The sequence below is a fragment of the Ornithodoros turicata genome, chromosome 4, assembly GCF_037126465.1.
Source record: "Ornithodoros turicata isolate Travis chromosome 4, ASM3712646v1, whole genome shotgun sequence".
In the NCBI taxonomy this organism is placed as follows: domain Eukaryota; kingdom Metazoa; phylum Arthropoda; class Arachnida; order Ixodida; family Argasidae; genus Ornithodoros; species Ornithodoros turicata.
In genome coordinates, this window is record NC_088204.1 from 47,528,586 (window position 1) to 47,540,934 (window position 12,349).

A 12,349-nucleotide genomic window follows, 5' to 3' on the forward strand; every position below is an offset into this window, starting at 1 on the left:
TGATTAGCACAGTGATAATGCAAGTATGAAGAAAGAAAAGAAAAAACGAAGCACACCTTGTGTCCTTGCTTCCTTGCGAAGAGCAGGCAGATCCCGTAGACGAGACACTGTGTCGTGGAGATTGGCAGGGAGACTTGTGGGGTGCTTCTTCGTCTTCCACCAGAAGGCGACATTCTGCAAGAACACAATCAATGACTGAAGCCGAAACTTGGATATTTCGTATTTTATGAGGAAAGTGTGATTCCAGCGTCCTTACAGCATTTGGTTCTGAACGCAACAGGTACCATATTTCGAATATTTTGAATCGGTATAATCTCACGAATCATGCAGAATCCAACCCACCTTTTCTGCTCTGACCAGTTCTGACAGTTTTATGTAGTTTTAACATTTGTTCGCTTTGGTTCGCCAAAATAATAACAAATCGTCACTGCGCAAAACATTGTTTGGGTTCCAGGCATTCGCAGTGATGATTTCTTTGATGCCCCACAGCGCTCGGGTACATTATCTTAAAACTGCATGCACAATCACGATGCGTTGTGACATGGGGTTCTCGAACTCAACAATGATTTCTCCCTTCCCTATTTGACATTGCGGTTCACTGTATCGTTGCTATTTGAAATGCCCGGAACGAAAGCTTCGATTTGTTGCTAAAAGGCTTTAAAGGAGCTATGAACTGTACCTAGCGAGCCCGCCGACTGTGTCGGCTCCAAACGATTCAACGATTCAACCAAACGATTGCAAACGATTTCAACGTGCTGTCTGTGACACCGTTTGTATAGGTGCATTTGATAAGTGCGTATCTTCAGCACATAGAATGCTCCTAGCCAACCATCTTCCCGAATGACAACGTTCTCGCCCATGATTTGCTGATAACGAGGGGCGAACCCTATTATATATCTATATTATGCGCGGCTACAAAATGGGCTACGCCTCCCGTTTTCAACAAATCAGAGAGGAGAACGTTGTCATTCGGGATGATGGTTCGCTAGGAGCATGCCATGTGGTGAAGTTCATCTTGAAGAGGCCGCCAAGACTTGGCGCTCTCGTAGTAATCGCTTGTTTACATGAGTTGTTTACCGTTTGCACGGTTTGCAGTTTCTTTGGGGACTTATCAAATCCTTCCGCCAGGAGGTTCCTTTTGGTGTTTTCTGACATTTTTTATGTTTTCAGTCTGAACAATGTCGCAGCGTCGCAGGCACGTTGCAGGCCAGAGAAGTTTCGTTCAAAGCCGTCCGGCGTCAGCACCTACGGATTCAACTAGCAGTCAGAGGTCCTCCCGCTTCCGGTCTGTGGCCACATGGACCGTTGTGGCAGACAGTGCACCAGCTTCATGGGCCTCTCGTTCGAGATCGGCTGCTCAGCCGCGGCCTCTTCGAGGCATGGATTTGACACAGGTCCCTTCACCTTTCCGGGGCTTAACCATCGAACAGCGTCATCCGGCGGATCCCCCACTCCCGTATACGGAGGAGGAGCGCCGTATCCTCTGCCCCGTCTGCCAAGTACCCGAGTACGTACGAGAGGCGTACGTACCCGAGTACGGGAGGTGTACGCCTTTTTTGTGACACTTATGCTGTTCATAATTGTCACAGAAAAAGCGTACGCCTCCAGTTTTCAACAAATCAGGGCAGATAACGATATCATTCGAGATTACGGTTGGCTAGGAGCGTGCTGTGCGGTGAAGTTCATTTTTAAGAGTGTAGGAGCAAAAATGCGTGCGGGCACGCAAACTCAATGTGGATCATCAAGAACCATTTGCGCAAGGTATTCTGCTTTTGTCGTCTAAGGTTTTCACCGTTGGTTGCTAGGTATTCATTGAGCTTCGTGAGACAAGGTGCTAGTCTTTTTTCTTTGTCGGTCGTGTGATTATGCATCTTAATGTTGAAATGCCGTTCATAATGAACCTGTATTATACTGTACTGTGTTCTAACGTAATAACATACAAATAACATACAAATAAAACGGGAAAGCTGTGCAGATATGTCACCATTGTGCCACGATTCTTTCCGTGTCTAAGAAAAATTCCGTAAGTGGAACCTTCACCAAACATATCCCCCCCCCCTTGAAAGCTCGGCACCCCCCCAGCAGTGAATTTCTAGGGAAATTACTGCCTTGGAGGGACTACGCGGGCCGCATACCACGGCTTTGCACTCTTAAAAATGAACTTCAGCGCATAGCACGCTCCCAGCCAACCATCATCTCGAATGATATCGTTATCTGCCCTGATTTGTTGCAAACGGGAGGCGTACGCCTTTTTTGTGACACTTATGCTGTTCATAATTGTCACAAAAAGGCGTAAGCCTCCCATTTTCAACAAATCAGAGAAGGTAACGATATAAGTAGAGATTAAGGTTGGCTAGAAGCGTGCTATGCGGTAAAGTCCATTTCTGCCGGCTGCCCGTTGCGGGCTGTGCTGTCTGGGGTTTTTCCTGGGTTTTCCTCAGACACTTTCAGATATATGTCGGCACAGTTCCCTTAGAAGTCGGCCCAAGACGCACATTCCCCCAGGGCGTCAGTCGTGACGTTGCCGACCTATGTGAGGCCGACAACGGCGAGCCCTTTCACCAGCACCACCACCACCATTTCTGAGAGTGTGGGGTAGCCTGTTTGATATATGTAGATGGCACAACACACAACTCAAAACAACATAAAACGCATCTGTTTAGGTTCCTTAGCGTTGCTCAATCACAGAGTCAGCAATCCTTTTTATTTGCTGTATAGAGAGGAAACTTCGTACCTCTTGTTTTTAACAAGTGCGTCAACATCGTGTGAAAGTCATTGCTCGGTTGCAATCTTAAGGACTTCGTTGAGGTGTTCGTTTGCTAGTTGTGAGCGTAACATTGACATATTCAGGTTCAACACAGAAGATCCTGCACGCAGACATATGTTGGCACAGTTAATTGTCTCGCGATGTAACGCCACGAAGTGTTATTATTAGACGTATGTTGTACCGAACATGGACGGGTTTGAACAAGCGTATGAAGGCGGGGTAGTTGGTACGAATTCATGGTATGTAGACAGCAAAAAGACGCGGACAGAAGAACGATGACGTGCAGTCGTAGCAGTCGTCCGTGTCGTCGTTCTTCTGTCCGTGTCTTTTTGCTGTCTGCACACCATGAATGGACAGGTATGTCCGCGATAACATACGTATCTTCAGGTACTTTTGTCCAACGTAAGAATTGAACGAAGCCCACCAACTTCAGCGAACATGTTCATATCGGTGCGTCGCAACTGCAGGTCAATCTGTTCCATTTGTCAGTCATCAGGAACGTTGTCAACAACTGCGAAAAACGGCTAGTCAAAAAGCTCCGTTTCAGTTATACTGCCCTCGAAGAATCTTTGCTCGAATCCACTCGGGAGATCACCAAGCCTGCGACTGCACCGACCCGTTTCTGGTGACATTGAAGGCACCAATATTACAAATCGGCCATGTAGGGTTGGCTCACAAATTTTGATACGAATGTACTAGTAATATCAATCAAGTAAAAATCAGACACAGGTACAGGTTTAGAGTCATCGGCGAAGACTGCGAAAGCAACACAGAGACAGACAGGGAACGTCGAACTTCCAACCTTTTTATCATATGACTAAAGATCAATTATGATTAAAAGTTGAAAGTTCGATGCTGATTGATTGATTCGGAAAATAAAGACTGCAGATGTGAGTGGATTGTGTGTGGAGTTGGACGTTCTCCGGCCGTCTTCGCTGTCGTCAAGTGTCAACCGGCATCGCTCGTCTCCTATGGGGAATTCGGATGGCCATTTCATGGGAACACGGCCTTCGCAAATTGCTAGGTCGGCGCCCGAGCTGGAACATGTTACCGTTGCCACCAGAACATGAATGCCAGGAATCTAGTGGTTTTAGCCGCTTGTATCACGCTAGGGGCATCGCGGTCGCTTGTATTCAGCTGTTGTCGTCTTCTAACCCACGTGAACTTTGACGTGCGGGCAAATAAGGGCCCTCGCTACACTCGCGATGCGGATCTGACGACACCGGATATAGTTGGGCAATCCACTGCCCGATTGCTTCGAGGCCGGGCGGAAAACAAATTGCACGAGCACAGAACCCAATGGTAACGCCACGGCCGTTAGTAAAGCGAATATTTTTTATGTCCGCTATTTTTATATACGAATATTTTTTTATTTTTTGCTCGGGGGCCACGCGGGCCGCATGGCAACCCCCGGCGGGAAGCATGCGGCCCCCGGGTCGCCACTTCGGCACCCCTGATAAAGCGCATTGTGTTCGAACGCGTGCGTGCAGCTCCGTGCGTATGCGTTGACATACTACTACTTTTACCCGGAGCGGGTCCTATGACGGCCAGGGCGACTCACAAATTGGTTACCACGGCAACCCGCACGCGCACGCATTGGAACGCAATAGTGTGAGCCGGGCTTGAAGCCGGGTTTTATACCATTAGGTGAATAACACTGTGAACAACTACAGCTTTTCCCGGCGATTTTAATCCAAGTGCCAGCTAGATTAATCCCAGTGCTAAACTAATTAATCCAGGTGCCATTTAAATTAATCCGAGTGCCATAGAAAATAATCCAGGTGCCACTCAAATTAATCCTATATAAATGCTTGGGATAGTAGACACTTTGCGACATATGTGATGCGGTCTACTACGTGGAACCCAACTTTTTGTGAGTCACGTATGTCAGAGTTGCATGACATGACGACATGTACTCACTGTTGTGGGTTATGGCAACTGTTTGTGACAGTTTTCGTCATAGCGTGACCTTCTAGGGCCTCACCGTGTCGCAGCTGTATGGAACGGTGATTTACGACCATTACTAGAGAGTATTAGCAGATAACGTGGCTAGCGTCTCACCGTATCAACCGGAACGAATCAGTGGATAAGATTCTGAGTCACGCACGAGTGCGATTGGTTCCGATGGAGACGATAACTTTATCAACGGTATACTAAAACTCACTACTGACTGCAAAACCTTTTTGCCACAATTTCGGCGAAACCGCTTATGGCGTGACTTTTTGGGACTTCTTCATGTCAGAGCTGTATGATATGGTTGTTTAGGACTATTATTGACGACTACTACACCGTTTTGGGAGGACTTTGGTGATGCCGAGTGCGACTGCGGCGTGCCCTTTTGCCACCTCCTCGTGTCGGAGCCATATGCTGTGGTGCCATACAATCATTATTCACAACTACACCTTTTTGGGACAATGTTCTGGAGCAGGCTATGGCGTGACTCTTTGGGACTTCCTCATGTTAGAGCCGTATGGTATGCTGGTCTACGACTATTGACTACTCTACCTTTTTGGGATAATTTTCGTGATGCCATTTCCAGCGTGATGGTACGGTGGTTTACGAGCATGGCTGATAATTGCGCCATTTTCGAACGACTTTTGGGATACGGGGTGTGGCGTGACTGTTTGTGATTTCGTCATGTCACACTCGTGTGGCGCGGTTATTTACCAACATTATTGACTACTGCACCTTTTTGGTATAATTTTCGTAAAGCTGGCTTCGGCGTGACTTTTTGGGACTTCGTCATGTCGGACCTGTATAATATCGTGGTTTATGACCATTACTGACTGCTACAGCTTTTTGGGACGATTTTCGTAATGTTGGTTAAGGAGTGACTTTTTGTGGCTTGCTCATGTCGGAGCTGTATGGTAATATGGTTTATGACCATCATTGACTGCTACACCTTTGTGGGACAATTTTCGTAATGCTGGTTACAGCGTGAGTTTTTGGGACTTCCTTATGTCGAAGCGTTATGGTATGGTCGTTTTGACCATTATTAACTATTACACCTTTTTGGGACAATTTTCGTAAAGCTGGTTACGGCGTGACTTCTTGGGGCTTCCTCATGCCGGAGCTGAATGATGTGGTGAGTTACGACCATTAATGACTTCTACACCTTTTTGGGACCATTTTCGTAAAGCTGGTTACGACGTGAATCTTTGTGACTTCCTCGTGTCGGAGCTGCATGATATTGTGGTTTACGACCATTATTGACAAATGCACTTTTTGGGACAATTTCGTAAAGCTGGTTGCAGTGTGACTTTTTGGGGCTTCCTTATGTATGTTGGGGCTGTCCTTATTAGACCGCACCACCTATGTCGCAAAGTGTCGACCATCCCAAGCATTTATATAGGATAAATTTGACTGGCACCTGGATTATTTTGTATGGCACTCGGATTAATTTAAATGGCACCTGGATTAATTAGTTTGGCACTGGGATTAATCTAGCTAGCACTTGGATTAAAATCGCCTGGAAAACCTGTAGTCGATTTACAAACATGATGTACTTTTTAGTACCTTTAATTCTTAGAAAACTTTCCCGTTGGCAAATAGCACAGTGGAGCAGAAAAGTGCACCTGCACCTGTTTAGTGGCCCATTAAAAGAAACGTGGTAAAGAGAGAAAGAAAAAGAGGAAAAACTGTTCTTCCAGAAGTTTTTGCATTGCGAAGGAGTACAAGCAAGACAGGACTAGAGGAGTAAACTACACACATGACCTCTCGTCCCGTTTTGCTCGTACTCCTTTGCAGTGCCGAAATTTCTGAAATATGAACTTATACCAAATAGCTTACCGTCAAGCTTCGTCATTCTCCAACAGAGAGTGCATCGATTTCTTATTGTTTCATTTGGAGACTTCCGTTACCTGTCTCGGAACAGGAATTCCCTTCCGTCTATACAAGAGACAGAATCAACATTCACGGTGTGAACCACGAACGATAGGTGTGGCTCTGATGAAAAAAGTAAAAGGAAGCTGCCGGCATCGTGTTACGAATCCGTTTCCGAAGCAAGCTACGGCATGTTGATGTGCCAAGGGAAACAGCTTTCCGCAGCTTTGTTGCGACCTTAAGACCACAATCGTCCCTTGCAAAGAGGAGGAAGCTTGAAGCTTGAATGTCGGAAGTTGGATCATCAGGAAAAACTAACGCCTAACACTTTCTAATTTGATTATAAATACTTTTTGATTTCTCCAATCTCAGTATGAGTCACCTCACGTTAAACTTGCGACACGTGTCCGGCATCGTGTGTTATGCTTCCCTACATGAGCGTATGATTGCAAACGACTCGTGTCTACTGAAGCGTTTCCCTCCAGCAGACTGAAAATCCTCTAGCGCTGACGTGCTCATTACAGCTGGATAATTCAGCAACGGTACATGTTACGGAAAAGCTCTCTTTTCAGTAAGCATCCTTGACACATTGGTCAAGAGCTGAAACGTGAGGGGCTCATTTAAGTGCGTTCATTAGTTCAAATAGAAATCATACCTGTATGTTTTACTTCGGATGCTTTCAGCACCTATACCATAGCGATCGGTACCTTCAGTAAAAAAAATCCCCCTCATAATAATAATAAAAAAAACACAACAAAGAACGCGTCGACACATGATGCCTTTTTTTAGTGATTAATTAGTTTCGGTTTCCATATATTTCTTGCGCCCGAGTAGCGCAGCAATGCGTTCTTCCGCTGAGCTGTCAATGTCATGTTCTCACAATGGAATGGCGGAAGACAAGGAACAGCCGCAAGGGACACTTAGACCCAAATCGCACTGTCGCACACAATCTGGTACAGCGCGCAATATTGGTCATGCGGAAATGACGTCGGTGGCCAGTGACTCCTCGCTTCCGTGTCGTGAGCCCCACAGGTTCCGATAGGTCCATGAAAGGTGCCTGATGATCGCTGCGTGTTTGAAATTGGTTTCCCAGCCCCTTCTGAAGCAGTATGGGTGGCCGTTGCGCTGTTGTGAAGGGCTGACTATTTCCTTCAGGACTACAATGCCAGACATTGGCACAGCGACGGCATTTTTTTTTTGATTGCGTGTTAGCGCCGCCAAGGAACTGTGGCTATGAGCGGCGTACAGATGTGGACAGACGGAGAGAGGACAACAGGAAGGAGTGGGGGACAGGGGGAGCAGCGATGGTCTCCTGCCCTGAATGCATGGAAGAATATGAAACCCACAACATCAAAAACGAATTTTTGACGTTTCGATTTTGACACATTTTTATCTTAAGCGGGAGCTGAAAATCGCACGATTTGCTTGTTTGTGTGGTTGTGCGTGTCTTTGTGTGTGCGAGTGTGTGCGAGAGTATATGCGCACGCGTGAACGAATGCGTGTCTCGGTGTCTGAGTTTGCGTGTGCGTCAGCGTGTGTGTGTGTGTGTCTGTGCGTATCTTTGCCTGTGTACGTGTTAGCGTGTGTGTGTTTGTGCACGTGTCCTTGTGTGTACGCGTGCATATGAGCGTTCGTGTGTATGAGTGTTTGTGCTTGTGTGCACCCGTGTGTGTGTGTGTGTGTGTGTGTGTGTGTGTGTGTGTGTGTGTGTGTGTGTGTGTGAGCGTGCGTCCGCGCGTGTGTGTGTCACAGCTGGCTTTGTGCCAAGGACACAGCGATCCACCAACATCTACCCCTGAACAGCAGCCACTGTAAAAATAGGACAGGTCAGCCAAACGGTGTGTCGACTTAGTGTGTGGTATTTCGAGAACTTGTGTGTGCACCTTGTTTACATTCAGCTTCTATGTCTCTACTCAAAAGGAAACAGCACGGAGCTAAGAGGTCACAACTCTGCATACACACGTGACGCAAGCCGCAAGCTTGACGTTTGCTTGTTGCAGCCATTATACGCAATCTCACATCACGTCGTGGTTACCGTTGTAAATTAGTTTGTGTGCACACACAGAAAAGGAGAGTCTATTGGTTAGGTTCTGACAGTCGCGCGTTACCGTTTTGTGAAGATTTTTCCAGAGCCAAGCACGTCCACAAACCAGCGCACATAGTATGCGTCATCTGCTAGTGTACACACAAAAGTTGACACTTCCCATGATTCTTAGAAAGTACAGTGCTGGACAAAACTTTACGGAACGCGCGAGCGGTGTATTTTCTCCTCCGTGCGACACCCTAGCGGCGAGCGGAAGCGGGCCAGTTCACTCGTTCAGAGGAACGGGCGAGTGCGCTGGTTGCGACACACTGCGGTGGTTTCGGTATCGCTTGAACGTGCCGGCGAAGTGTTTTGGATTGGTGTCGCTACAGGCGCACTCCTTTCCTCCCTCTGAACGAATGAACGAGCCCGCTTCCGCCCGCCGCCAGGGTGTCGCACCGAGGAGAAAATACATCGCTCGCGCGTTCCGTAAACTTTTGTCCAGCACTGTACCTTTCAGCTAATCCTGGTCACCACAATCCCGCTGGACACGCCTCCGCCGTCCGCAGTTGACGTACGTGGTCCAGGTTTTCATTTGACGCCGTCTGGCGAGAGCTTGGCACAATACTTGAGGAAATTCACATTAAAATAAATGCGACTTCAGCAAGTAGCTGAAATGGCATTTGGTTTAATGTGAATTCATTCAAACCGACATCCCTAACAAATGTTTCCTTTTAATATAATTCCCCGTGTTGTTTTCTTCGGGCGGGTCCCCGCCATCTTGCCAGCACGCAGCCGGCAGTGCGACTAGCGACTAGCGAGAGAGTAGACGAAACAGGAAGGGACGGGGAAGAAGGGACGGGTGCTGCGCCTGCGCCAACCCTCCGTGAAGTGCGTAATCATGCTCGCGAGGTGAGCGAAAGAGCGCCTTGCTGCGTTACTCCGCGCAAGAAATACGGAAATCGTAACTAATTAATTACAAAAAAATAGTAAAACACGAAGTGTCAATGCCCTTCCTCTCTCTTTCTTTTTTTTTTTTTGTATTTTCCGTTGAAGGTCCCTATCCCTACGGTACAGGAACCGCAAGCGTCCGAAGCATAATTTAAAAGTTAAGATTTCTATTTAAATAATGAGTGTTAGGCAAGTGAGCCACCAGCTGGTCAGCTCTTGGATGATGTTGCAAGGGTGTTTACCAAAAAGGAAAGCTCTTCGATATTGTGAGTCGCTTCGGAATTGTTGAACCTGGGGGATTTTCGCGAAACACCCAGTATACACACGAAAGGGAAGGACATTCGCGCAGGAATATACAAGCCAGAAATATTTGGGATCCTGAAAACATTTTTGAATGTGGAGTGAGATACTCATATCAAACCTATAGGTTAGATGCCGCCGTGTAGACGTTCTCGTCATCATTTAAAGGGGACAGCCTCGCACATGTCATGCGAACTTCAATAAAAGCTTACAAGAGCGCTTACAAAAGCTTCCCAAACTTCACTACGAGTTTGTCTACGCGTACTGCAGGTTAACAACGGTGAAAGTTTAATTCAGAGCTACGAAGCAGTTTTCGAGAAATTAGCAGGAATATGCAGACACCGGAAGGGTAACGTGTTAGAAACTTAACTCACAAAAGCCCACGAAATACGTCACGTTCACATTTAGCAGAATACATAAGTGGTTAGGCATACAGGAAAACTGCTGTTAGACTGTCTCCAGAAGTTAACCTCAATGGTTGTTGTACTGTACACCTAAGTGCACAAACAGCATATAGGAAAGTGTCATCGTATGTACCACGTTCAATGAATGAATGAATGAATTTTATTTCCACTTTAAGTCGTGGTGGGAGCCGTGAAAAAAAAAGTCGCAGTAACGACTCGACGGGCTCACAGCTCCCGTACAAAATGGCTTTGGTTAAGCGACACGAAAAGCATCCGTGGAATGTAAACTAAATGCATGCAGTATGAATATCTTTCTTTGACACTATTAATGGATCAATAGAGGATTCGTTCAAGATACATGGTAATATATATATGCAACACTCTGTTCACCATATCTGGTTCTACATCGGGGGATATGCCAAGAGCTCCTGGCGCGATGATTATAAGGATATCTATGCTCTTTGAGGTCAAACAGTGATAAGATATTAGCTAAGGACTTTTTATGAGCAGTACGGTAGTAGCACAAAAGTTTTTATCGATATAGGTTATGAATATTAATCAGCGAGTACCGTTCAAACAAACCAGTTGTGGTGTGGCTATATGGTAGACAATTCAAAATTCGAAGGAATTTCTTTTGAAGCAACTTATCTAGCTTAGACGTTGTGGTTGTTCCCATACCAAGAAACAGTAGTTAAAATGTGAGTACATTAATGAGTTGTAAAGTAGCATGATAACTTGTTTGGTTAGATGCATACGATATCTATACAGAAATCCAAGGATTCTCAATGCATTGGAATGCACGTCATTAACGTGTAATGACCAAGAAAGTGTAGAAGAAAAGGTTACGCCGAGAGTTTCAGCATTTTCTACTATGTCGACAACTGTGTTATCTATTTCAAGATTTACTGAAGGCTGAACTTGTCATTTTTTGCGTTGGAGAAAACCGCCTTAGCTTTACTGGCGTTAATTTTCAAACAGTTAGATCAGCTCAATACTTTATCCGTTTCAGTATGCATGTAGTGCAGTGTATGTAGTCAGTGTAGTATTTGCATGTGTGACTATCCCGTCAGGGTCTGAACCGTGAAAACACAAGCTCGTATCGTCGGCACATATGATAAACTTAGCGTTCGTCGTGATCATCACTATATAATTGATGTAGACAGTAAAGAGCAAAGTAACAAGTAAGCTACCTTGCGGAACACCACGGCTAATCTTATTAAGTGCAGAAGAGTAGCCATTAATGACAACTTTCTGGTACCTATTATCTAAATATGACGAGAACAGCGAAAGTGCCGAGCCCCGGATTCCATAACGCGATAGTTTTAGTAATAGCATCCTATGTGATAACGAATCAAATGTTTTGTTGAAACCAATGAAAACTCCCAGAGTGGTGAGTTTCTTTTCAGTGTTTTTTAGTATGGTTTCGTTCTGTACTAAGAGAGCCAGCTCAGTCGATCTGTTCTTTCGGAAACCGGAATATATATATAATTTATTTATTTTTATATATTTTTCCAGGTATAGGAAGAGAGGCGGTTACTAATGATCCGCTCAAGGCCCTTCGACAGAACGGGTAAAATGGAAATTGGGCGATAGTTGGATGGGCAATTTATGTCACCTGATTTATGGATCATGATTACTTTGGCGACTTGCATGCCTTTTGGAAAACACCCATCGAGCATGCAGAGATTAAAGATATGGACTAAGCAAGGAGTTATAATATCGATTGCTGCCTTAATAGGGCCTATTTGCATATCGTATGCATCTAACACATAGCTATGCCTTATGCTAAGAAAGCTGTCAGAAACTTCTACATCGACAGTAGGGAAAAGAAACATGAAGTTTCTTGTGCCCTCAGAGATACATAGCTACAAGCTTCGTTGGCTTCAGCATCGGTATTGTTACTCAGGTGAAGAAGCGAGCCCAGATGGTTATTAAAAATTTGAGCCATTTCATTACCACGGTAAGTGATACCGTCAAGGCTTATCTGCTGTAGGGGCTGGCAAGTTTTCCCTATGGTTTAAAAGTTGGTTGATCTTACGCCACACAGGAGATACTTCACCTTGGCAGGAGAGAAAAGCATTT

General features: G+C 45.7%; 1 protein-coding gene across 3 annotated transcripts in view; it reads right to left on the reverse strand.

The window, feature by feature from the left end:
• The window catches only part of LOC135391500 (ankyrin repeat and fibronectin type-III domain-containing protein 1-like), an 865,331-nt gene that overhangs the window by 110,514 nt on the left and 742,468 nt on the right, over nucleotides 1-12,349 (reverse strand). For all 3 annotated transcript variants that reach the window (XM_064621768.1, XM_064621770.1, XM_064621769.1), the window contains one exon: nucleotides 57-174. In XM_064621768.1, coding sequence (XP_064477838.1) covers nucleotides 57-174 — 118 coding nt within the window. The remainder of the gene's footprint in view (nucleotides 1-56; nucleotides 175-12,349) is intronic.